At 41.8% G+C, this 26,449-nt stretch overlaps 2 protein-coding genes across 3 annotated transcripts; one reads left to right on the forward strand and one right to left on the reverse strand.

Annotated features, from left to right (window-relative positions):
- Window positions 1-1,063: 1,063 nt before the first annotated feature.
- LOC114785418 (long-chain fatty acid transport protein 6) lies at window positions 1,064-9,508 on the reverse strand. 2 transcript variants are annotated; one of them, XR_003749059.1, is made up of 11 exons: window positions 8,973-9,508; window positions 8,086-8,295; window positions 7,240-7,398; window positions 6,629-6,753; window positions 6,027-6,221; window positions 5,395-5,485; window positions 4,101-4,299; window positions 2,838-2,935; window positions 2,575-2,705; window positions 1,898-2,135; window positions 1,064-1,863 (listed from the first exon to the last, which is right to left on the reverse strand). XR_003749059.1 is itself a non-coding variant. In XM_028971668.1 (10 exons), the coding sequence occupies exons 1-10, from the start codon at window positions 9,445-9,447 to the stop codon at window positions 1,959-1,961; spliced, it is 1,860 nt and encodes a 619-aa protein (XP_028827501.1). In that variant the 5' UTR covers window positions 9,448-9,508; the 3' UTR covers window positions 1,064-1,958. The 2 variants fall into 2 exon arrangements, 1 of the variants encoding a protein (XP_028827501.1); XM_028971668.1 differs by having other exon boundaries at window positions 1,064-2,135.
- Window positions 9,509-12,466: 2,958 nt separating this feature from the next.
- slc27a6 (solute carrier family 27 member 6) lies at window positions 12,467-25,542 on the forward strand. The gene is made up of 10 exons (XM_028971667.1): window positions 12,467-13,054; window positions 13,909-14,118; window positions 15,160-15,318; window positions 16,565-16,689; window positions 18,132-18,326; window positions 21,004-21,094; window positions 21,877-22,075; window positions 22,163-22,260; window positions 23,046-23,176; window positions 24,482-25,542. The coding sequence occupies exons 1-10, from the start codon at window positions 12,568-12,570 to the stop codon at window positions 24,656-24,658; spliced, it is 1,872 nt and encodes a 623-aa protein (XP_028827500.1). The 5' UTR covers window positions 12,467-12,567; the 3' UTR covers window positions 24,659-25,542.
- Window positions 25,543-26,449: the final 907 nt, after the last annotated feature.

Genomic DNA, 26,449 nt, shown 5'->3' on the forward strand with positions numbered 1-26,449 from the left:
AAACAGGCTAGAGCTGCCCCTTTTGGTCTAACAAGATCTAAACTTTGCAGGACTGGTGCCCTCCTGGACCAGGGTTGGTGACCCCTGGTTTAAAATAATGAGGAGGACAGATTGTCCGAGGCTTGAGTTCCAGGTCTGTACCCTGGACCTCACACAACTAGCAAGAGAAGGCAATTTGCTAATTAGTAAGAACTTTAAGAATTATTAGGAACTTTAAGAACTATTAGTTAATTTGTGTCGTGGCAATGTGATAACAGGCAAAAACTTATTGGGCTGCCATCCAAGACAATGAATGCAGATGATATCCTGCCCTCTAGTGGATACGAACAACAGTTGCATTGCAACCAACTTCCAATTGGTTGAGTCTAGATAACTCTATAATGTTCCAACTTGCCACAGACCATATATTTAATTGTTTTTTACATGTGCTGAGAACAAACAGAGTACTGTTTGCGTAGTTTCCATGATACCCTCACATATCCAATCAGAATCATTGCTGTCACTACTTTGACACATTTTGAAATGTTAAAAACAGTATAAAAACACAATTCTTACTAACATGTAAAAGACTAAGGAAAAGTGTTTCTTTATAAAAGAAGCAGAAAGGTTCTTAAAGGTTCACAAAGGGATGCAGAATTTCAGTAATTAATGCATGATCCTTCAACAAAGGTAAAACCAGTTTACAAAAACCAGATTCTAGTGGAATTTGGCTCAGGTCATGACTGTCACATGACATACATAACCCTATGGCTCCTTATTTTCAGTAGCCTTTTCAGGCAAAATTATTATTTTTTTGCCTTGCTTTAATGGGAATGTTAAATGAGAAAGTGGTGGCCTTGTGGCTAAGCAAGCGGATTTGTAATGAAAGGGTTCAAATCCCAAACAGTCAAGGTGTAAGTGAAGTCCCCTTGTCTCGCCATGTTGGCCCACTATTCACAAAATGGTGATGGGTTAAATGCAGAGAACACATTTCGTTGTGTGGTGTTCTGTGTATTACAATGACAAATCAATCGTTTTGAAATGAAACAAAAATTGCAATCAACTACAAATTAAATATGCTGGATCAATTTTTATTGTTGCTACATTTTTGTAACCAGTTTACAAAGCTACAGCAGGAGTCAAAATATATATTAGACAAGTTCAGGCTGTACTACTAAATCTAATAAATGTGTTGTAGAAGAACTGTAAATATTAGGTCACAAAAATATTTGACACTACTTTTTATGGCAAGCCATTAACAGAAAAGTCACAGATATTCTTAAGTTAAAAACGTTTAGCATATTAAAGGTCATTTTCAAGAAAGTCAAAACTGGCAGCATTTGGGAGGGTGATTTTAATAGACATGCTAGCCTTGAGACTGAGAAACCTTGAAACTGCTTTGTTTGCATTAAAAGAGTTTTTACCTGTGCACAGCACATGCATAGGCAAGGCAACTCACTGGGAGCCCTGAGAGCTGCTCATTGTAACACAATTGTGATGAACGCGGGTTGGAGTGACCCGCTGCCTGGGGCCGTAATAGAACCACCACTGAAAGACAATTTTTTCCGGGAATTTGAATGAAACAGTTAAACTTCCCACGTGATGTGTGAATGCATCAATTTAAATAACAAATGTAAACAGCTTTATAAAAGTATAAAGTACTGTACAAACAATTATCATAAAAATTAATTGTAACAAAAGTCTAGACATTATGTGTAATTCAGGTAGTTTAGCTGAAGTTCAATATATTACATATTTAATAAAATGTATTTAACTGAGTAGTATGCTGGCATTGTTTGTATATTAGAACTGACTGGCTTCAGTTGAATAATGACACATGTATTTTACAATAATTGAAAATGAGCCCTTAGGGGTGATGCCCATGTGCATGACATAACAATTATTATTTTTTTAGAATGCATAATCGATAAAATAGAATGAATATTCCCAGGCTGAAGGACATCTACTTGGATGTGCTGTTAGAGGCGTATCTTGCCAGAAATGATGTCTTCGTATACAGTCTGAGTGAGAGGGATGTAGTCTTTCTGTGAAACATCCAGAAAGTAAAGAGGTTCTTGGACGGCTTCAGGGCTGAATCCTTCTTCAACCAGCTTCCCTTTCTGTTGTTTAAAAGTCTCAGTCAAATCTAAGGAGGTCTAGGAAGAACATGGAAAAACATTATGAAGGTTATAAGCAAGACCATTGTAGCCTCAATCAGCTCAATTCCTGTAAAGACAGGTAACTAATGTGCTAACACATACATTTACACCACGTTTACTACTTATAGAACAAACTTATTACATTTACACATTTCTCAGCCTTACAATCAGTGGTTAAAGGGACAGTCCCCGTGGAGCAATTCAGGGAAAAGTGTCTTACTCAGGGACACAGTGGTAGTAAGTTGGAGTGTCTCACCCACTAGGCTACTACCAGTGTGTCTGTGAGTTTTATGTCACAATATATGTGGTTTCATTGTGCAACGTATCAATTAAAATTAAACACAAAATAAAGCAGGATGTAAAACTGTGATACAGAAGTAAGCATTTTTAATAAATTATATATTCTTGTGAGAAAATGTTGGAATGTTCCAAAAACCTGCACTCTCAGAAACCAAGGCCAGGCGTATGCTGGAAGATTTTGGACCAAATGGCCATGAAGCCTTTGACCATCCAGACTGTGTTCCGGTTTTAGGACAATAGCTGCCATTCCGGCCCTTCCCTCGTACCCTGTTTAGGGGGGATAGGCACAACGATACATTTACAGACGGCATTTATTGATAAGACTAATTTTACTCAAACCAGTAACACACTTTAATGCACAAGAACAACAAAACAAAATTGAAAAAATTATTTTGTCACCTGGCACAGAAACACCATAGACATTCACATCCTGCAGGAAATCCAGACTTCCCAGAATCTCAGATACCTCGGTGGTCGCTACATTTTCTCCTTTCCACCTGCAGACAAATTTGCAAAGATGGTCTTCTGACATGAATAAATCGATCCAACATTTATGTGGCTGTGGTCAGAACTAGAAGAAAATCATGAATCATTTGCCGTTGAAAACAAATGTCAGAATATTGTCCATAAAAACTTCCAAAGTTAACTGGTCTTTGATGTAACACTAGATGGCAACACTATTCTGGGATGAGCACATAAAACTGCATGAAGCAAGGTCATGTGATTTCAAAAACAAATATGTGGCATATTAATACTGTAATATGCATGAGTAACAACACTCTGGAGAGCTGTATTCTGTGCCCCCTTTACATTCCAGTACTGAACTATTTACCACAACAGCACTCCATGCTGCAATGTTGGGAACCATTCATTTTTGTGTCATACTGCAAACTGCATCCATGAGCCAAACCAGAAGACAAATGGTTGCAATTGTGACCCTGCTCTTTCAGATTCCTCATCTAGCTGCAAGCTTTTGACCTGATGGCAGGCCCTGCTAATGAAACTATTGTTCCGCTAATCGTCATGGTAACTGCTTCCAGTACAGCCTCATTCAATAACAAAGGAGGCGGGTAGCCTTTGTTCATGGCTCAATAAGGATGGCACTGCTTTTAATTTAAGTTCTTTGCTCACATCAGACAAGAGTCCCCTCATTATTTTGCTGGGGACCGGAAAGAGGTCCTGCATCACTCCCATAGGTTTGTTTTATGAATGGTTGCAATGGCCTTGTTTCTTGGCCCCAATCCCTGTGGATTATGACATCAGCCAACATGCCAAATCCACAGCAGATAAAGGGAAAATGGGCATTATTCCCCTCTTTCTTCACTCTCAGTGAAATGGCTGTGTCTGGAATGTCCCGGGCTGTTACAAATGGCAGAGAACATCAATCTCTTGACTGAAGGCCAGAGACAGGGAAAACAATGGAAGGGTCATGGAAGGCCACTCTGGTCATGTAGAGCGGGGGTACCAGAAGGTATTTGTCACATCAAGGCAATTTATGGACTGTTAAAAGACAATATACAAATTATAGGATATAAACCACAATACGACACTATATTTATATCTATAAATATAACTAATTTATCACATAATACTCTTTGATAATGCAAACATAATGTAATCAGTAGTCTAGAATTGTTCCAAAAACATAATTGCATGAGTCACCTGAATGTGTCTCCAATCCGATCACGGAAGTAAACAAAGTCCCTATGGTCTTGCAGCATCAGGTCGCCAGTGTTGAAGTAAATGTCCCCTTTTCTGAAGACATCCCGCAGCAGCTTCTTGTCCGACATTTCCTTGTTTCCGGCATACCCCAGGAAAGGGTTCATAGCAGACACAGGGGCAACCAGCAGACCCGTTTCACCTCAAAACATCAGAGATCAAGGACACATTTAGAAAAATTACAATATGCACAAATTTGCATCCAGTTATTAAATATCACATTTCCAATCTCTCTCATTATGTCAATCTTCCTGAGATCTGTCATTACTCCTCCTCTGCATCTCGATCTCTCTGATCCTCCAGCATGACTGGTACCACCATCTCTCCAGGTTCTAGGAAAGCATTCATCTAGCTCATTTACATTTATAGCATTTACCAGACACCCTTATCCAGAGCGACTTACAATCAGTAGTTACAGGGGACAGTCCCCCCCCCCTGGAGCAACTTAGGGTTAAGTGTCTTGCTCAGGGACACAATAAGTGAGATTTGAACCTGGGTCTTCTGGTTCATAGGCGAGTGTGTTACCCACTAGGCTACTACCACCATGCTACCAGCTGTCTTGGCTACTAGGTTGGGGAATGAACTAGAGTCACTAAAGATCTTCAACCCTAAACTAAAAACCTTCCGGTTATTTGGACTAAGAAGAGCTCTTACACACACTGTATATGTTAAAAAAAACTAAACAAAAAAAAACGGTTGGTGTCTGTGTTGTTATTTGAACGGTATCTACAGATCGGGTCCTAGTGAACCAAACAAGGGATTTCAATGATGAACATTTTAAAGCACTTGTAATAAAAATGTCCTCTCTGTGGGTCCTAGTTTTATGTAGGAACAGTACATTTATATAATATCATAGCATAAAACCTTCACTTGTTCACAAGGTTTACAATGAATGGACGGATAGATTAATGGATGGCCCAGCTACCCGGCCAACAACTGGCCCTTGACAAACATAATGACATCTCTTTGTTTTGTTAAACCCCTTAAAAGGTACCAGCACTATAGACAACTCCTCTTAATTATTCAGTAACTACTTTTTAATAACACAGCAACTGCCTGGACCTGTCAATGGGTTAAGGGGTCAAAAAGCTACACTTCCTTTTGTAATCAACCATGGTTTAAAAAGTAACTCCAATCCCCAATCAATCCTCAAACTGCTTACTGGGCTACTTGGTTCAACATTGTTCAATAAAGACAATTGCATTGGAGTAATCATGCTAAATAGAATTTCTCTTACCTTTATTTACTTTTAAACATTGTCCCGACTCTGTGCGAACTGGTTCACATGACTGTAGATCACACTTCAAGATCTCAAAGGGCATGCTACGCTGGAAGAACAAATTTATAAACCACATTTCATTATATCAAATGCTGGATGGCAAGCAGTGTCCTGCAGCTTAATGTTAATAAGATTGAGGTCTTCTTTTTGGGCCATCCACAATTTCGACTTCTGTTTTATAACAGATCGCTCCTATCTCTGCTTTTAGAAAACCCGATGTTGCAAATCTCACTTCACAAATCTAGAAAAAGTCATTCATGCTTTTTGCCCACCTACGATGAGTCCAAAATGCAGCAGCAGGGGTTTTAACGAATACAAAGAACAGAGATAGTCAGTGCAGAGTCCCTGCACTGACGACATAATAGAATTTTGTTCCAATTTTTTATTTTGTCTTTAAAGGGCAAAATGGCCAGACTACATTTATTTATTTTTTCTTCTTACTGGTTTTAACTTTTTACTTTTTATTTCTTGTTTTTACTATTTTTACTGTTGCTATCTATTGTCCTCACCCATTGTTTTTATTATGTGTATTATTAATATGTCTGGACAGCACTTTGGTGAAGAGACAATGGTTATTGTTAAAGACCCACCTTGTTGAAGTAGCCCCCCCGACCAATGGGCCCAATTTCTCTGGTGTAGTTGAGGAAGCCAATGCTGGCCTCAGTTAGGCCATAGGCCTCTCGAATTTGGATCTTCCCGAACCGTTTAGCAAAATCCCTCCAGACATCCGCTCTCAGGCCACTCCCTGCTGCTATCCGAACGCTGTGTGATGCCTCCTCCACAGCCTGGAAGGGATTAAGACGTAATTGAAACCACATTATCACCTCAAAAGAGGTGAACATGTCACAGAGGGTGGTAGATTAATACAATTACAATTACAATATATTACATTAGCACAGTCATTAGTCAGAATTACACCCATGGATAAATGTGCTTCACCAGAATTTAGAATTCCATTAGGCAAGACGAGGCTCCATTACAATGGCTGAAACATGGTCAACTAATTCAGTGTGTTCTGTAAATATTCTGTATTTCTACATGCATACATGGGGGAATCAAACATTTCTAAAATTGTACATTTTGAATACAATGTTATAAGCACTTCATGTTTCTATTTATTATGAATTTAAATTTTTGTAATGCAAAAAAATAAACTGGTTCATCTATGTTCACAGATGCGGGTCTCCTTTACCTTAGGCTGGTTGATCAGGTAGCGACAGAGCTCTCCAACGTACTGGAATACTGTGACATTGTACTTCTGGCAGTCCTTCCAAAACTGACTCGCTGAGAATTTCCTTTTCAAAACACATGTGGCCCCTTCAAGCAGAAAAAAAAAATTCAAAAATTCAAAACCTGCCGTTGTTTTCAAAACCATTAGTTCTGAACTAAATGATATCTGAAGTAAAATGCTGTTCTTCAAGCTTGGTTCATGCTTACACATGTCCACAGCGCTAAGGGAGTAAGTGAATACTGGCACTTCCTTGAATTGTGTGCAACTTGCACAAATCACATCTTTTCTCCTAGCCTGCACTAAAAATACGCACTGGTGTCCACGCCCAGTTGCCTTTTCTCTCAGCTGACCAAGAGCATATTTATTGTGGTGGCTGGTTGGAAATGGTGAGATTTCGTGAGTTCTGGAATAAAATAAAGTATTTTGGGATCCTGCAGGTGCTCCTGTAATTTGTCTCCCACTGGTCTGAGGTTTCGGAAGTGCGGCCAAGCCACTGTGAAGAGGAGCTCGGGGCAACCTCCTTTACAAACACACAGCGCGCTCTCTGGACCCTCTCCAGCGGCATTCCTTACCCAGCTCGATGCAGCCCCCGATGCCCAGGAGAGAGGCGGACATGTGGTAGAGGGGCAGGGGGACGTAGATGTTGTCACCGGAGGTGGCTCCACACAAGCGTAAGAAGCTCATGCACATCACGGCCTTCAGGTGACTCAGGCGAGCGGCTTTAGGAAGCCCTGAAAAACACACAGCGAACAGATCCCACCGGATCAGATCCCACGTTACAAACGCCGCTGTGGTTTTTGGGTACCTGCTGTTCATCGAAAACAAAGAAGAAAATAAAGAAGTGGACTGGATTTTTTTTTCAGACGTTGTACAATTTACATCGCTGTGGGATTGATTTGATTTGCCTGTTATTTTGTGATGATTTTTTTTTACAAAGACTATGAATTAAATTTTTTAAAAATTTATTTGGCCTACGTTGTGATGAACATTTGTGTGTTTTTTCACATGTACATGCCACTAATAATGACTTTTTCTATATTCGGTTCTTTTTAAACACCTACTGAAATGAGTGACATTTACATTTTAAATTTACAGCATTTATCAGACACCCTTATCCAGAGCGACTTACAACATGTACAATATGTTACAGGGACAGTCCCCCCCTGGAGCAACTCAGGGTTAAGCGTCTTGCTCAGGGACACAATGGTAGTAAGTGGGATTTGAACCTGGGTCTTCTGGTTCATGGGCGTGTGTGTTACTACCACCCTTTTAATGAGCACAACAATAGATCTTGATAAATATACAGATACTTTTTGTTAAATATACAACTGTTATGCATGTTTTGTAAAGTGCATGGGTGGCTCAACCTCCTCCTAATTCAAGCTAAGTAGACGTGAGTAGAGTTCATCCATCGTTACCTGTTGTCCCTGATGTGAAGATGAAGAGGAAATTGGACATGAGGTTGGCCCGGGGCAAGTCTTCAGCTGGAAGCCCCTCACCGGAGGTCTGGTCCACCTTTTCCAGTAACGGGCTGACGTATGCGAGGGAGGAGCTCTTGTCCACAACCCACAAGTCCACACCATCTTCCTTCAGGCAAAGGAGCTCTTCCTCTCGGGAACTGACCAGATCTGGGTTAAAGAGACAGATGAGAAACTTGATGAGAGCTATGTTACTGAAAGAACATGGGCAGTAAGCCACAGGTCCGAAGCAAACGAATGAGCATCTAATGAGCAGGCTGATGCTTGTTCGATGTGTGTGTGTGTTTTATGAGTTTCCCGGGCACACAAAGTTGACTAAACGTCCCGGCCCGCTGCTGCTTTAGGATTCGAATTACACTGGTTTTGCTGTGGTTTGGTGGAGCGCGCTGGCAGCTGTCCTGCGCCAGGCCTGGTCATCCGTAAACGTTGCGTAAATCCCCCCCCACACACACACACACACACACACAGTGACAACTCCATGTGTGTCAACGTGTGCCATGCTGTGTATCACAATGACATTTTCACTTTCACAACTCTGGGCATAGTAAAGTGATAGAATACGCCGGATAATAATCTTCACCATAGTTGCATGTTCGCCCCCCCCCCCCCCCCCCCCCCCCCCGCCCCCCCACACACACACACTTCCTCCAACTCCTGGACATATTCAGGTGATAGAATACGCCGGATAATAATGTTCACCCCCCCCCCCCACACACACACACACATACACACACACTTCCTCCGACTCCTGGACATATTCAGGTCTCCAGGCCACGCTGAAGCACCGTGGGGTTGACTGACAGCTGCCACCGTGGGACCGTCCCTACCTGAGCCCACGACCAGGGTCCTCGCCCCGCAGCTCCGGAAGCAGTGCAGGAGGGACTTGGCCTTGATGTTGAAGTTGAGGAAGGCCACCTCGCAGCCCAGCTTGCTCAGGCCGAACCAGACGCACACGAAGTCGGGCTCGTTGCTCATCAGCAGCGCGACCACGTCGCCGCGCTTCAGCCCCCGCTCGCCCCGAAAGACCCTCGCCACTCGGTTGCTCCTTTCGTCGACGTCCCGGTAGGTCAGGACCTGGCCCTCGAACAGGATGAAGGGCTTCTCCGCACTCCTCCTCGCCCGCGCGGCGAAGCAGTCCAGGTAGGTGAGGACCCCGCTCCGCATCCGCCGCCGCGCCGCCGCCCCGACCCTCCGCAGGGCCAGGCAGTGGCCCAGGTCCTGCCAGAAGTGCGGCCAGAGCAGCCGCTGGAGGGCCAGCAGCGCCACGAGTCCGGCCGCGGCCGTAGTCAGCAGCCAGGTCATCGTCGTGGCCCGGGGAACGACGAACGCGTCGCAGCGCCGTGGGCTTTAAATGCCTGCGCGTCCTGACGCGCATGCCCAGTGCGCACTTAAAAAAAAAAGTTTCTTTCTCGCCCTCTCTCTCGCTCTGCGCGCGCGCTCTCTCTCTTTTCTCTCTTCCTCTCTCCAGAGAGCATAGAGAAACATAAACAAACACTATATATCTTTTCTCTCTAAAGGACTATCTTTATCTATACCTATCTATCTCTGTTTCTCTCTTCCTCTATCTCTCTCTCACTACACTATATACTCTCTTTTCTCATCTCCTCCTCTCTCTCCTCGCTCCTCTCTCTCTCTCTCTCTCTCCCTCTCCCTCTTTTCTCTCTTCCTCTCTCTCCCTCTGTCGGTTGCATCGGAGATGGGCTGCGTGGACGCGGTTTTTCATGAGATCGCAATCCTCCTGTCGCCATTTTACTGTAATTTGAGTCCTTAATGGCACACACGCAAAATCCCTGGGGGGCCTGGAGCCCGCGGATCCATCCCGATCCCGCTGAACAAGACTCTCAACAGTCGTCTCGCAATTCTAACTTTTTTCCCGGAAGAAATCCTCAATTCTAGTTAAGATTGCACGATGCGTGTAAAACGGAATCGCCATGTGCAGGACTTGTTGCCGGTACACAACACACATTTACATTTACAGCATTTATCAGACGCCCTTATCCAGGGACAGTCCCCCCCTGGAGCAACTTAGGGTTAAGTGTCTTGCTCAGGGACACAATGGTAGTAAGCGGGATTCGAACCTGGGTCTTCTGCTTCCTAGGCGAGTGTGTTACCCACTAGGCTACTACCACCCACCCAGAAATTTGCCGGAAATGCACAGCGCTCTCCGTCGCAGAAGCGTGTAAGATCATGTTAAGGAATTTCTTCGGATGCCGAACCAGACTCGATCTGAGAGTGGACGCACGGTGGTTAGTAAAAGCCAGCATTGAACGGGGTACAGTGGGCAGTGGTGGCCTAGCGGTTAAGGAAGCGGCCCCGTAATCAGAAGGTTGCCGGTTCGAATCCCGATGCGCCAAGGGGCCACTGGTCCCCACACACTGATCCCCGGGCGCCTGTCATGGTGACTCAGGGTGATGGGTTAAATGCAGGGGACAAATTTCACTGTGTGCACCGTGTATCACATGTGACAATCACTTCACAGTAAAGGATGCCCAGTATTGGTTGAACGGGGTACAGTAAAGGATAAACACGGAGGAGGCTTCTCTGTCTCCAACATGGTCTCCTCTTCTTCGAGCACTAAAAGTCCACAAAATGGGTTTCAAATTCTGAGGCACAATGAAACCTTTTAGTGGACGAGACCAGCAAAAATCTTCATTGGGGCTTAAATTATTTGATTTCATTAATATAAAATATAGTATACATATAGTATGTGTAAGATTTAGTATTTATTCAAATTCCAATTCGGTCATATACAGTCAAATACATGCAGTGAAATGCTTTTGCCTCTGCTGTTAACCTGAAAATTACAAAAGAGAATACATGCAAAAGAGAAGAAATTTAAATAAATGTAAACATAATTTATATATAACGAGTAGATGTGCAAATGTGAGTCCAGAGGATGTTTGAAAAGTGCAGGAGTGTATTGGTGTTCTGTCCTATGTAGCATTGTGGTTGAGAGCTGATATGGCTTATATAGCTTTATTTAATAGCCTTATTGTATTTGTTTTATGTTCATGCTGCACAGTTATGTCTTTATCAGCTAAACATAAAACTTGCCATACAGGATCTTATTTTCTGGCACAAGAAACGTAAAGATGGACTCCTAGTGTCTCGCTCCTAGTGTCTCCTAGTGAGGGCGATTGTAGGCAGTTCCCATCTCCTGCCACAAGGATGCGCTATAACACCACAACAGATCACGACATTGGGACATATTTACACGAATGTCAACAATAAGATTTACAATCAGATAATGACGACAGTCCGCGTACACCAGCATTTAAAAGCAGGCGAGGGTCACGAACTCAATCGTGCTTTAGAAGTGGGAAGTGTATTAATAATAATAAAAAAAAAACGTATTGTGTTTAAAATAAGAAGTCTGAAGTGAACCTAAAACTTCCTGAAAAACCTGCCTGATAGCTGGGAACAAACAGCCATTGATGCTGAGAGGGGGGGGCTGGAATGGACAGTAATGAAGGGGAAAATGTTCCCAGAGCCTGGCAAATGGACACAATCAGTTCACTTCATGCAAGTCCAACAGCCACAAAAAGTAACGTCGTGGCAGTCATTAGAAAAGTTTGGACCCACCTTCTCATTCAATGTGTTTTCTTTATTTCCATGACCATTTACGTTGGTAGTTTCTCACTGAAGGCATCAAAACTACGAATGAACGCATGTGGAGTTATGTACTTAACACAAAAGGTGAAATATCTGAAAACATGTTTTATATTCTAGTTTCTTTGCTCTGGTTACTGCTTTGCACCCTCTTGGCATTCTCTCGATGAGCTTCAAGAGGTCGTCACCTGAAATGGGTTTCCAACAGTCGTGAAGGAGTTCCCAGAGGTGTTTAGCACTTGTTGGGGTCCAGCTCACCCCAAACCATCTGGATTGGGTTCAGGTCCGGTGACTGTGGAGTCCAGGTCTCCACTTTTTGTTAAGTACATAACTCCACATGTGTTCATTCATAGTTTTGATGCCTTCAGTGAGAATCTACCAACGTAAATGGTCATGAAATATATATATATACACACACACTTTTATTTTTTATGTTGTTTTACACCTCAAGATCACACTTACGGTGTGTTTTGTGTCGTTTAAGTACGGTAAACCCATTTTCACTTTCGCTTTTCCATTAGCCCACCACGAGCCTCCAGGAAACGCGGGGCCGGGTCTCCTCCACGATTACACGCAACACGCCGCTGGTGGCGGTTTGTCCGCCGTGTCGCGACGTGCGACGCGCGCTGTCGGGGGGACGCCCAGAGGACACGCCCACCGCGCGCTGGTTGTACAACACGAGTCACATGACGCGCCTGGCGTTTCATAAACGCCGATGGAAGCGCGGACAAAGTTGAAGAGCGCGGGAGCGCGTCGGGTCTATTGTTATTAATATAATAAAGGCCGAATGCTGTCCTAGTCCCGGCCTGGGCGATGCTCCTCTCGCTGGCGTGGGTGACGGCCCTGCTGGCGGCTCTGCTCGCCCTGCGCGTCGGACAGAAGCTGTACTTTCCCTATTTCTGGAAGGACGCCTTCTTCCTGGCGAAGGTCGTGCGTTACGGGGCGCGCCTGGAGGCGTCCAAGCGGCGCGGGAAGGTGGTGACGGTGGTGGACACGTTCGTGCGGCGCGCCGCCGAGGCGCCCGGCAAGACCTTCATCATCCACGACGGCGCGCGCCACACCTACGGCGACGTGGACGCGCGCAGCAACAGGGTGGCGCGGGTGTTGGCGGAGCGGGGGACGCTGCGCAAGGGGGACACGGTCGCGCTGCTGATGAGCAACGAGCCCGACTTCGTGTGCGTCTGGTTCGGCCTGAGCAAGCTGGGCTGCTCGGTGGCCTTCCTCAACACCAACGTCAGGTCGCGGTCCCTGCTGCACTGCTTCAGCTGCTGCGGGGCCCGAACTCTGGTGGTGGGAGCAGGTAGGGAGTCCCCGTGTCCCCAGATCCCGGGTTTCCCCTCTGGACGCGCCACCCACGTGGGAAGGAGCTTTACAACAACAACACGCGTGGATTTATTACAGCGGTCAAAAACAGATCAAGTTAAATCGCTGCAACTTAGGAGTTGAAGCACAAATATTCAGTTTTGCAATTGGCAACTCAATGTGCAAAGTGCAGATGTAATCCTTAGTTCATTTCAAAGTATTTTGAATAAAAAATAGAATAACAATTAACTGAATTGCATTGGGTTTGCATTATGCACATTTATTCAAATGGGGAGTCATTTTGCAAATGGAAATTCAATGTCCAAAGTGCTTATGCAATCATATATTAATAAAAAAAAAACAGCTAAACGTTTTGCAGAAATGTTGCCTTTCCTTATAATAGTCCCAGTTAGTACCCTTCATAAGCAAAATACCTTTGTAGAAGGAATTATTGGCAGCATTGGGGGAGGACCATGCACAGGAAGTGAACTGAAACCACAAACCGAGATCAGGAATTTGTGTCTGGACTTTATTTCAGAATCAGGAGCAACATTCCACCACATGCATTTACACTCTTACCTAAGGTCAGCATGTGAAAGCCAAGTCTATATATTTTTTTCACAACAGCATTCCAGCACTCCTTTTGATAGACATTATCTCTTGTTAATGCATTTTAATGCATATTCATTCATATGTCTCCCAGTTTAGTGATATATTTAAACCCAGCAGAAGAGGACCTCCCGAACATTGGTCTTGTCTGTGTTTGTTTTATGCCTGCCAATAAGAGTTCACAGAGATCACAGGAGCGTTTTGCTCATATTTAAAAATATATATATATATTTCTTTCTGCAGATCTGTTAGACACCTTGCAAGATATTCTGCCAAACCTCCAGGAGGATAACATCTCGGTATGGGCAATGAAGGAGAAGACCCCCTATCCAGGGGTGCACACTCTACTGGACAAGATGGAGCAAGCCTCCGATAAAGCTGTTCCAGCAGAGCTCAGAGCTGCCACCAGCCTCAGAGCGCCCACCCTGTACATCTTCACCTCTGGGACCACAGGTTCTTACACATTCTACCCTTCATTGATAAACTCGGTGCACAGGCTTGGTGGAACAGGTTGGACTTGGACATTAATGTTTGTGAAAATAGCTGGGCTCCCAACAGGTTATTGTGAAACTACAGGGACTCCTTGATCAAGTTATTCCAGTTGTCCCAGAGACCAGAACATCTGCTTAAATACCACAGAACTCCCCAGAGAGGTTTAAAATCCAGCTGAACATTCAGCTACACTCCGAAAGACACTTTCACGTGACCTGTAGGCAGAAGCTTGTGCAGTAGTACACTGAATAGTTTAGAGACCCATCTTCATATACACTGTTTTTGGCATGGTAAGTTTTGTAATTATGAAATTTGCCTTATTCACCTCATTGCTGTTTGGTAGTAGCCTACTGGGTTAGAGACCCACCTATGGACCAGAAGAACACAAAGTCACAAGTTCACGCCCCACTTTTCTACCATTGTGTCCCTGAGCAAGACACGTAACTCTCCAGGGCGGGAATGTCCCTGTAAATTCTGCTTTAACCAACATCTCCAGTGTCTCATACCAAGTATCTGACATCCCAACAATCCCAATCTGACCTGCTGAGCAGTGAGTTCAATACTCAACTATTTGATTGAACCAAAACCTTGATCTTGATTTGGACCTTCTGCAACTGGAACCTGCCAGTATGGACCTTCAGATTGACTTCAGTTTACACATGTACCTAGTTCAACATAAATTCATTAAAATCACCACCTTCTTCCTTTATGTAATCATTAATTGCGGACATCAACAGTGAAACACAGACACAAATGTTGGCCTTTGTGCTAGATGTCTCTGGGAACTCCATTTTTTTTCCCTCTGATGGTTACAGATGAACTCCCTGTCATAGTTACGGTGAAATCCGATGCCTGTAGGCCCTCAAGAGAACCATTTCTCCTCATCAATTACACAAGAGCAATTTCCATGAAACATGGTGGACATATATGTAACATAGACTGAGGAAGAATCCTCCCAACTCAGCAATCACAGTAACACTAAACTGCTTGTTTGTTCCTCAGGGCTACCCAAAGCAGCAGTGATCACACATTTGCAGGCACTGAAGGCAGCCGCTGGGTTCTGGGCATATGGTGGCACTAAGGACGATGTGATCTACACACCCTTACCTCTTTATCACAGTGCAGCTTCGCTTATTGGCATAGGAGGAACCATTGAGCTGGGTAAGCAAGCAATCTGTCTACTGCTGGCAAGTGATTACGTTTTTCAGCTACAGCCCAAACTGGTTATCAAAAGGTACATCCACATACTGTATAATTTAAGAAGCATCTATTTTACCCTCTAGTTTGCCATCAGTGGCTTTCCTTGAGACTCTCCTTTTAATGCTGTATCCTCACCATTATCTCAAGACATTTGCCTTTGGTTAATGGTGTCAGGGAAGCATATTTATAATATTATAATAATATTTCCATGCATCTCAAAATATATCAAAATAATTTTAATCACCTATAATCCTAATGTCGGCTAGATTTTTTAAAAACAGATGGGGATGTAGCGTGTGTTTGTCACACCGGGCAGCTGCAACCAGACAGTTGCCTAGAACCCAGAGACAACCCCCTGATTATGGACTTACACTATATAACCAATGATATGCACTTAACTGAACGTTATATTGTTAGACTGAAAAATATAAATGCTGTGCTTGCTCACCGTCATTTATTTTCACACCCATACGTTTACGTTTGTGGCATTTAGCAGACGCCCTTATCCAGAGCGACATAGTCTGTAGTTACTCTGGAAATGTAATTCAGTATAATCACAAGTTACCGTATTACAAAATGTAACAGTAGTGTAACTATTGAAGTTACTACATGAAAGTAATGGTAAAAGTAATTTGATTAGTTTTGTAAATTATGAATGGATATGCAATGGATTCACCGACTGAATTATTGTGGTTGTACTTCAAATGGTTTAGTGTCTTGCTCTGGGATACAATGGAGGTAAGTGGGGTTTGAACCTGTGACTTTGTGCTCTTTTGGTTCATGGTCGAGTGTCTAACAAACTAGGCTACTTCCACCCATCATAGTATGAGATTTATATACAGAGAACCTTGCACACTTTAAACCATTGAAGAAAACTTTGATTAGGTAACTCATTCACTTACTTCAGATCTTTATATGACCTCTTTCTGTAATGGCAAATGAAGGGATTGGGTAACTCCTGTAATGCAGTAGGTTATACCAAGGCTATAGCAGCTTATACCAGGTTATAACGAGTTACATAAGTCTTTATGCATTAAACTCTTTTCTAGATGTTATGTATTCATTAAGTAGGTCCCGTAAATTCACATCTTATTAAGTCATTAAGTTCTCTCTCTGTGCCTGGTGGTTCAAGTTGAATATTATTCTTGAATTTATTGTTTTATCATACAAATGAAGTGTTGAATGTCTGTCTCCCCTCATGGGACAGGTGCTACATGCGTCCTGAAGAAGAAATTCTCAGCCTCACAGTTCTGGAACGACTGCAGAACATACAACGTGACCATCTTCCAGTACATTGGAGAGCTCTGTCGATACCTGTGCAACCAGCCTAAGGTGAGGGGTTGTGCCACCAGACATTTATATAACAAATGACTATTCATTCTGAAGGCAAATGAAGGCAAACTTTGTTTTTTAACTTTGTCTTTTAAAATAATGATGGAGGCCTAATGATTGCATAATATTAGGGTAGGATTCTTTGGAAACATTGCGCTTGATTGTGCTGTAATTTCACAGCCAAATGGCAGATAGGAGGTCCTTTGTCTGGGTGCTTGCTGGCTCCCCATTTCCACATTTACTCTGGGCACAGAGCTGCATGCAAGCTGGGGTGAACAACTGAGTGAAAACTGCCATTGTCTCACTCATCCGCCCACCAGTACCCTTCTCTTCACATCCTGGCACTGGCAGCCTCTGCGGTAATGCACTGACTGCATGCCCTTAAACACGCATGCACTTTCACAGTCATGTTAAAAAAGTCCCATTCATAGCCATTCACACAGGCATGCACAGCTACAAAATGCATGCGCTTATTCTGCCTGTGTGCAAAACACGCATCCTTATATTCCTTATAACAGGGTGGAAGTAGCCTAGTGGGTAAGACACTCGACTATGAACCTGAAGATCACAAAGTTACAGGTTCAAACCCCTTGTACTATCATTGTGTCCCTAAGCAAGATACTTAACCCTGTAACTACTGATTCTAAGTCGCCCTGCAAAAGGGCATTTGATAAAAGAGGAATTGTGGCATCATATTTAAAAAGACTTGAATCTGTAATTAATGCCAAATGTGCATCGACAAAGTATTGCGCAAAGGCTGTTAATACTTATGTAGATGTGATAATAAAACAAAAAGTAAAATTTTTGTGTAGAAAAAAAAACAATCAATTTTGGAATAAGGCTGTAACATAACAAAATGTGAAAAAAGTGATGCTCTGCGAATACGTTCCGGATGCATTGTAAATGCCAATTTAATATGCACACATCTGCAATACATCCCAGCCTCCTCCACCCACCCACAAATACACATAATATACATAAGCACAGTCCTACTTTGCCATGCAGGCATGTGCATATTTGCCCCTGCTGTGCTACAGACCACAGCCCGGTTTTTAATGAGCCAATAAGGAAGCTCCTTTCCACTCTCCCTTTCTGGACTTGAGCTCTGAGCTCGGCGAATGTGGGCCGACATGAAAACAGAGCTCGCATTCCCTAGCAGATGCTCAGAATGGGCTTGTGTGACTGCCTGTCTTTGTTAGGCCATGGCCACTGTCTGCAAGAGTGTCACCTATCAGAAGCACAAACAAGACTGGAAGGGTGACTCACAAGTCACGTTAAAATAGTCACTCTAAATAGAGCCTTGATGATAATATTGTTGTGTCCAAAAGATCATTTTTAATCACAGTGAGAGCCAGATATTTGCAAAAATACCCGGTTCATGAGGAATGCACATCACAAAATGAATCTCTGCTGTGTTCTGTCTGGTTGTTTGCCATGTCCAGACAGAGAATGAAAAGGAGCACAAGGTGCACATGGCGGTAGGAAATGGGCTACGTCAGGACATTTGGCGGGAATTCCACCAGCGATTCGGCGAAATCCGCATGTGTGAGCTGTACGGGTCCACAGAGGGAAACCTGTGTTTCATGAACCACATTGGCAAGATCGGTGCGGTGGGTCGGTCTAACATGTTCTACAAGGTGAGTCTTGGCTCCTGCACCAACTGTCCACAGCATGAGCCTAATAGGCATGTTGAGCAGGGAGGTCGTAGCATAGTGGGTAACACACTTGCTTATGAACCTAAATGCCATAAATGTTAATGCCCCCCATGTTAAACAGATAAAAATGTGTGCTGTCAATATTGATAGATCTGCCTAAATAGGCAATAGGTTGAGGTCCACGTTTTTTATATAGTGCTACTGCAGGTCATTGACCACACTGACTCTTTGTACGCTGTGAGTTTAGCTGTCGCGGGGTTGGGTTAAGAGAGAAATGCGAAACATTAGTGCAACAGTTAATGGCATCAAGGGGTTCACATGGCCCTCATGTGACTTCCAGAGACGATTGCAGTGTGTCAGTCGTTTCAAATTCAAATCGAAATTTCAAGGGATTTTTTATAGTCATTACAAGTAAAAGTGGGCAGAACTGAATCCACATTTTTGCTCATTTTTCAATATATATTTTTTTAAATGTGTTTTGAAGGGAACACTAATACAGAGTATGCTATAGTAATAAAAAATACACTGATCAGCCATAGCATTGGCATTCATAGCATCCTCCTAATATTGAGTTGGTCCCACTTTTGTCACCGGAACAGCCCTGACCCATGTCAAAGATTCCCCTACACCACAGGAATGCTGTGATATCCGGCACCAAGCTGTCAGTAGCATTCGCTTTAAGTCGAGTAAATTGCGAACACAACCCACAGAGGCTTGATTGAATTGAAATCTGGAGAGATTTTGGTTCCACAAACCATGTTTGAACCATCTTTCTTGAAAGCGGGCACTGCCATCGGAGAGATCCGCTTCCATGAAGAGGTGCACTTGGTCAACAACAGTGTTTTTGTAGGTGGTAAAGTACACAACAGTTCAATGGACTGCACAGCAGGGGAACCTCAAAGTCAGCAGTGTTTTTTTCTGAACGGATGAACAGAGCATCTGTGGGATGTGTTTTTTCTAGAACTCCGGTTATTAGCTAATAAAGGATTAAACGATTCTAGGAAATGGGTTCTAAGAACCCAAAATCTGGGGTATTACCACAAAATGGGCGCTTGTAATGTAGTGGTTGATCAGTGTATTCTGATGTTACCAATGCCACATGTCAAATTAAGTGTGTGATCACCATTTACATCCCTGCAAAGCACTTAATTATACAGAATGATAAAGTGCCCGCAGAGATTATGAATGAAACGAATGCTAATTAAAGAATAGGGCAACGAGGCTCTTGTCTAATTATTGCGGTCAGACTCTGTTCACGTAAGGCTTTGCTATCACTTAGCAGGGGCAATAGTAAGGGCTTTATGAGGATAAAGTCTTTACCTTAGCTATTCTTAGATCACCTAGGGCACAAGTGGCTCCTGACCCAGCGTTGCGAAATGATTTAAAATGGCGCAGATCACATTTAAGCACAGTTACTTCTGGAGGATACATAAGCATGTCCCTAACATGTCACATTGTGCAGCAGTCAATTCATCAGGGGGTTGGATTTCCAGCGAGCAAATGGTAAGGTTACCGGGTCATATGTTTTAAAATGATCCATTTGTAGTCTATAGAATATCATTTATTTGAGGTGTAAATGTAGTGCAGAGGACAGTGACACACTGACATACTAACTGTCTAATCCGAGTTAAATCACGGTGCTTCTCAAGAGCTTTCACAACCATGATAACATCTGAGTAACAAACATCATAGAACAGCAATGACCTAACATACACGCTATTTTTTTTTATATAAATGTATTTACATTTAATAATAAATCAAACAGGACGCAGCAGCAATCACAAAGTCACGAGCCAGGAACACATGAAACACAAGATAAAACGACCAATGACAGAACATCACACTGATCACAGATGATTGATCATAGATGAGAGAACACAGACAAGAACACAATATAATACTCCAGTTTGGAAACAGGGAACCGGAGGACCCGGAAATGTCAGGATTGTATCCGTAATGCCAAATGAAACATTATCTAGGATTGTCCTGCATAACCAAGCAGCAAGTCTGCATGTCTGTCTACAGGTTTGTGTTTGCTTAAAGCATCTTAAGCTGCCTTTACCTGCTCTTAAGCTGCATGTACTGGTGGCTTATAAGGTTTAGTGAGCATCTTTTCTTTATTTAGTATTAAATCCAATTGAATTTGTTTTCTAACTCTAAAAAAAGTTTTTTATCTCATGAATTACTATTGTTCTTTAGTAAGTCCAAATAATTTTTTTATGCTAAATGTCTGGACCCAAACAGATTGTGGAGTTTTGACAACCTGGTGTGTAAGATCAAGTCTTAAATCCATCAGAGTATTCCTACAGCAGGTCGTGTTACTTTTCCATTAAAAGCACTATGAGATTTACATTAAGGCAGTTGGTAACATTTTTGAACTATGGGCATGGGTGCTTGTGGTTGTGGAATTCCAGATAATCATAATTTCATTTGTGAGGAGTGAGATACCCAATGTCAAACATGATTTTTTTTTTTACGGAGGACATATGTATATCAGATTATGTTTCCCAGAACACTTGAACACAAAGTACATTAAAAGGGGTTGAATGAACTTTGGTGGACTGAACAGTTTATCTATTTGGTTTATGCATTTTGTAAACATTTATTCGACTCATTCAGCCACAGATTTTCACTCACTTGCTCTCTATCTTTCTCTCAGCTCCTGTTTAAATATGCTCTGGTAAAGTATGACATGGTGAAAGATGAACCAGTGAGAAACAAACACGGATTCTGTGAACGAGTGACAAAAGGTGAGGCCAAGCCTTATCTGAATGTGCTTTTCAAACATATCTCAAGCCTTGCTCACACTGACGGGGTTGATTTATAAGGCTGGGCGTGAACTGGATAAAACAAGATACAGACATTACAACCTGGGCTTAAAATATCACGTATAGGTCCCGAAATTCAGCAGTGGTGCAGAATTACAGCCACAGATCTGACTGTTTGTATTAATGTTAAATAATCTCATAAAGTGAAAATATCATAATCATAAGTACATTTGGATAAATGGCAATACATGAGATGCATAAGCAATCAGTAATAATGTTTGTAATATAATAATGCAGTAATGACATGGTAGTGGTGGTAGATGTTCTACAGCATTCAGAACCTGATTCATGAAAAATATAACAGGCAGTTTATACCATATACATATTTCAAGCTGACAGATTTTAGGATAGGTATGTACTGGTTCTACAGATTTTATTTGCTCTTTACCTTTTATTTATGCTATAATATATATTTGAACATCTTTTTTTAATGAGGAATAATTCACAGTGGATTTATTAGCTGTAAAACTTATATAAAAACGATATATATGTAATAAATGTAACATTTAAAAAGGAGATATTATGTATAGATAATATGTAGAATGCCATACAATATAGACATTAGAAGATAAGAATAATAGAAGTGATATAACCTGAAAGTAACTTTGGCTGAGTGTGGACAAAACACATTTTAAAGTTGGTCTGATACAATCTGAGATGTGCTTCATGGTCTTGTATAATGATTCCCCTCTGTTGTCCTTCAGGTGAATCAGGGTTACTCCTGTCTAAGGTCAGCTCACAAAGTCCATTCTTTGGGTATGCTGGTAGCAAACAGCTCAGTGAGAAGAAACTCCTGAATGATGTATTTGTTAAAGGAGATGTATACTTCAACACTGGGGACCTCATGGCAGAAGACTATGAGGATTTTATCTCTTTTAAGGACAGAGTGGGCGATACTTTTAGGTGAGGGATGAACATTGGTGACTTTAAGGTCTGCTGAAATGTGATGTGTGCTGTTGAAATGTTAAATCATGTTCTGGGCTTTTTCAGGTGGAAGGGTGAAAATGTGGCCACCACAGAGGTGACTGAAATCACTGGACTTGTGGACTTCATTCAGGAGGCAAATGTGTACGGTGTAGAGGTTCCAGGTAGAGTGTTCAAGATAAAGTTCAGAAATATCTGGGTTGGCAAATGGTGATATTATTTAAACGTATTTAAAACAGTAGCCCCATTTTTACTTACTCAACTTTTGTAAGGACTGTGGCAGGGATGAATACTTAATTTATTTTAATTTGCATATACCCTTGCTTAATAGGCAGAAGATAATGTTAAAATTGTCAAACTGGTCTTGAGCATTCACTTCTTTACACTTATAACAAAGACTAAGAACATTGCCATACTGTACAGGCTGAAGATGTTATAAGAAACTAATCTTTACCCAGAATTTAAATGCTCAGTCCCAATGCCTTAACATAACTTCAAATTAGACCTGTGTTCAGTATCAACAGCAAAGACATGCATTATATTAATGAGCAGTGCGTTTGTAAGCATCAGTGACCCAGTGTTAACACTGAATGATTCATATTTCCTTGTGACAGACAATTAACCATGTAACCCTGCAGGAGCTTGTTTTCATTAACACCACGATTTTAATGCTAGAGTAGCTACCTAATGATGATGTGGACTAATTTAAAGACCTAAATATATAGAAAATATCTCACATATTTTTGTGAGAGGCTAAAAGGGCATCTGGGGTCCGTCAGCATGGGCCTGTAACCTAACTTGAATTCGACTTTCTAACCCCCTGACCTTTGCAAATCCTATTACGTTAAACCTTTTTAAACGAGCGTGTCCACTATATAAACAATGGTCTGCTGTTGATGCAAAACAGGAATGACAGGAAAAAAGACACAAGCTTCCATGTTTTCCACAGGAAATGAGGGGAGAGCCGGAATGGCTGCCGTGATTGTGAGGCCTGACTGTAAGTTCGATGGGAAGAAGCTGTTTGATCATGTTGTTAGTGACCTTCCCACCTACGCTCGCCCTCTCTTCATAAGGCTACAGGTACAGAATTGTGGTAAAGCATGGTGAAAATGATGATGTATAAAGGTAGAATGTTCATAAGCTGCAGTTTCTTCAGATGAGCCTCTAAAGCATACATCAACAACAACAACATTTATTTCTTATATAGCCCAAAATCACATACAGTATGTCTCAATGGGCTTTGACAGGCCCTACAGTTGACACCCCTCACACTTGACCCTTCTGCACACAAGGAAAAACTCCACACAAAAAAACTCTAGGAGAGAGAAAAAAAAGAAAGGAAGAAACGTTGGGAAGGAGTGATACAGAGAGGGACCCCCTTCCAGGGTAGAATGAGCCTGCAAATGGTGTCAGTGCAGGGTTGGGGATGATTTGTACAATATAATAATAAGTCCTACAGTTGTAGGGTTGGAGAAGTCCAGGATGTAGTCAGTGTCATGGTCTAGATTACGTGTCCATAATGATGCTACTGGTCCATTTGAAGATCCCTGAAGCTGTAGTTGTAACGGTGGTGGTGGCTGTGGTGACCCTCTGGTTTGTTTCATGCTATGTTATTTGCTGGTCTCTTCACTGGGGTCTGCCAGTAGTCTGGGTGCTTGATTCTCAGAGAAAACAAACAGAAGCAGCGGCAGACTTTTGTACTGTACGACCGATACTGAAATATGTGGTAATAGTAGTATATTGGTGCTACAGTGGCTCGGTACCCTAACTAGGACAGCCTAACTAGGGTGAATTTAACTTTGTCTGTGTCTAACAGGGGGACTCTGTCATAAACTGGACTTTATAATTGACACTGTGTCAAAGTGAAGTGAAATGAGTGTCTAAGACTTTAACAAAAAGCCAGAGAAAACAGATAGGCCATTTTACTTATTTTGACTGTCTGTATTCATTAAAAAATGAATATATATTTATGTGTGGGTCTCTTTAGGAAACTTTTGTTTTTTTGTGCAACACTGACACCTAGTGGCAGTAAAGCAGCACACAATAAATCTTTCTCCAAGTTGCTCTTAATAAGAATAAGAAGAAGAAAACTACCTAAAGTGTTTTTGTATTTCACAATAGCAATATATCACTTATATTATAAACAAAAGCTTATGGTACAATAATAAATCCTTTAAATCTAAATATAGACATGGTCTTGAAGGAGTTCCCAGAGGTGGTTTAATGATTTATGAGAGAGGTTTCTTTCGTGGTACAGTGTTAATTGTAACATTTGCAAATTAATTATTATGAGGGACACACTGAGTTGTATCTCACTAGGCATCTACCACCCTACTAAAATGAACTGAAACATTAACTTGCATATATTTTGCATTATTTTTGCAGGAGTCGATGGAAATGACTGGCACCTTCAAACAACAAAAATTCCAACTAGTGGCAAGTGGATTCAACCCCACCAAAATAGCAGACCCACTTTACTTCTTAGACTATACAGAGAAACGCTATGTCCCCCTCACTGCTTCACTTTATGAAAACATTATGGACGGCCAGCGCAAGCTTTAGCTGCATTAGGAGTAGCTTTGAAAATAATACAGAAGAGCCACCTTTCTGGACAATAGACACTCTGTGAAGTTTGGTGTTCCTACTGAAGCAGGAGCACAGATGCTGTCAGGCTCATTTAGTAGTCTTGTATATTTGATGGAAGTCAAAAGTGTCCCTGAATCAAATCACGTAGTGAATAATGAATGGCATCCCTTTCTTTGTGTGCACTGTGTCCTGGACAATTCCATTTAATAATAGATTAACAGAGTGGGGGGAGGGAGGAGGTCATGATGACTTCACTGATATGCCAGGCACAAAGAGATCAGGTGCTCTGGTATGAGCACAGGAAAGGCAGCTCATCCAGGGTTCCGTCCATCATGCGGCACAACAAATTAGTATCGGGTTCTGGACCTTTCTGCGGCTTTTGTCTAACTGCACTGGTTAAGATGGACAGCCAGCTAATAAATCTTTACTGGCGCTGATCCTTCTGCAGTGTCGGATCTGGCTGATACAGGTTCCAACACTATATTTGCACTGAATGTCCATCTTTGAAATGTGTACAATTGTAACTGTCTGCAAAAAAACCTGAATGTGTCACATTTGTGATATAAACCGTAAGTGTCAAATCCCGTTACAAGAAAGTTACAAGCGTGCTTGGCAAAATCTCGTCTAGTTTTGATTTAAAGGAACAAATTTGCAGTCCGTAGGCCTCAATACCACTGCTTACTTAAACATGTCCATTTCACATTGGTATTACAGGAGATGAACAAAGTGGCTGGACTCTATTGAAGTCATATTAAGAGTGCCTTTGGTTACCATTTAACCCACAATGCTGTCTGAATGGAATGGAATACTGATGTGCTTGTATTGCTTGCACTGTTTGTCAGTGAAAATGAAGGTGAGAACTAAGATGTGATTCCTTACAATTATAGTGCAACAAATCATCATAAACCCTTCCATTTCTCTCTCTTTATAACCCCAAAGTCCCATTAATATTCTTTTAAAGATCTTTTTTTTTTTTTTTTTTGTCCTGGCCCATTTTTGACTGAAAAGGCAAAAGCTGTGTTTGATCCTTCGTTGGTCTAAATTTATTAGAGAGTGGTGGATGGCCTGCTTTAGGTCTTAGTTAAAATTAAGGATTACAATCCTACTGCGGATGTCTTTGACGATCAGTGGAAATGTTTGTTACTGTGTGTGCTGAAACTGAAGAAAAATATAATTGTGTTTGATTTAATAGTCTCTGTTAATCTTATGAATTATTTTTATTGTTGATTAGGTGAAATGGCCTGCTATGATGTTTCATTACACTTAGCCATGATTGCAAATTGGAAATAAATACATCGTTGTGTTGTTTTTTTTTTAAAACCTACAATATGCATAGCTTCATAAAAGATGAAAATCTCTCCAGAAGAACATAATCAAATGTCAAGTGGATCAAAGTAATGCCCACAACCACATATATTTTAACATACATGATAATAAATGTAGATGATAATTGCACTGGTATTATAAAAAGGTAAGCACCATGACTCTTAATCTGGGGTCTTGGGACTATGCGTGTAAACTTAATTTTATGTAATAATTTAAAAGCTCTTGAAAATATCTAGGTGAGGAGAAGACAACAAAAGTCACTAAATGATCTGACACCCTGTAGCGAAATCACAGATCTGACATACATTAAATCACCATTTAAACTAAACAGGAAGACTGGAAATTAATGAAAAGTACTAAACAAGCCATAAATTAAAGCAAATAGACAAAATAATTTAATCTTTAGGAGAAGTCTCTCAAATTCAAGGTGCTTTATTGGCA

The sequence above is a fragment of the Denticeps clupeoides genome, chromosome 3, assembly GCF_900700375.1.
Source record: "Denticeps clupeoides chromosome 3, fDenClu1.1, whole genome shotgun sequence".
NCBI lineage: Eukaryota > Metazoa > Chordata > Actinopteri > Clupeiformes > Denticipitidae > Denticeps > Denticeps clupeoides.

What these genes read in the sequence shown, in the direction of transcription:
- LOC114785418 (XM_028971668.1), bottom strand. Translation starts at nt 9,447, where the DNA reads ATGACCTGGCTGCTGACTACGGCCGCGGCCGGACTCGTGGCGCTGCTG. An exon ending in CTATGGTGTTTCTGTGCCAG is followed by an intron (nt 2,706 to 2,837) that starts GTGACAAAATAA and finishes CCCCCTAAACAG; the next exon opens with GGTACGAGGGAAGGGCCGGA. An exon ending in CTTGGTTTCTGAGAGTGCAG is followed by an intron (nt 2,136 to 2,574) that starts GTTTTTGGAACA and finishes TGTTCTTCCTAG; the next exon opens with ACCTCCTTAGATTTGACTGA.
- slc27a6 (XM_028971667.1), top strand. Translation starts at nt 12,568, where the DNA reads ATGCTCCTCTCGCTGGCGTGGGTGACGGCCCTGCTGGCGGCTCTGCTC. An exon ending in CTTCACCTCTGGGACCACAG is followed by an intron (nt 14,119 to 15,159) that starts GTTCTTACACAT and finishes TTTGTTCCTCAG; the next exon opens with GGCTACCCAAAGCAGCAGTG. An exon ending in ACCTGTGCAACCAGCCTAAG is followed by an intron (nt 16,690 to 18,131) that starts GTGAGGGGTTGT and finishes TGCCATGTCCAG; the next exon opens with ACAGAGAATGAAAAGGAGCA.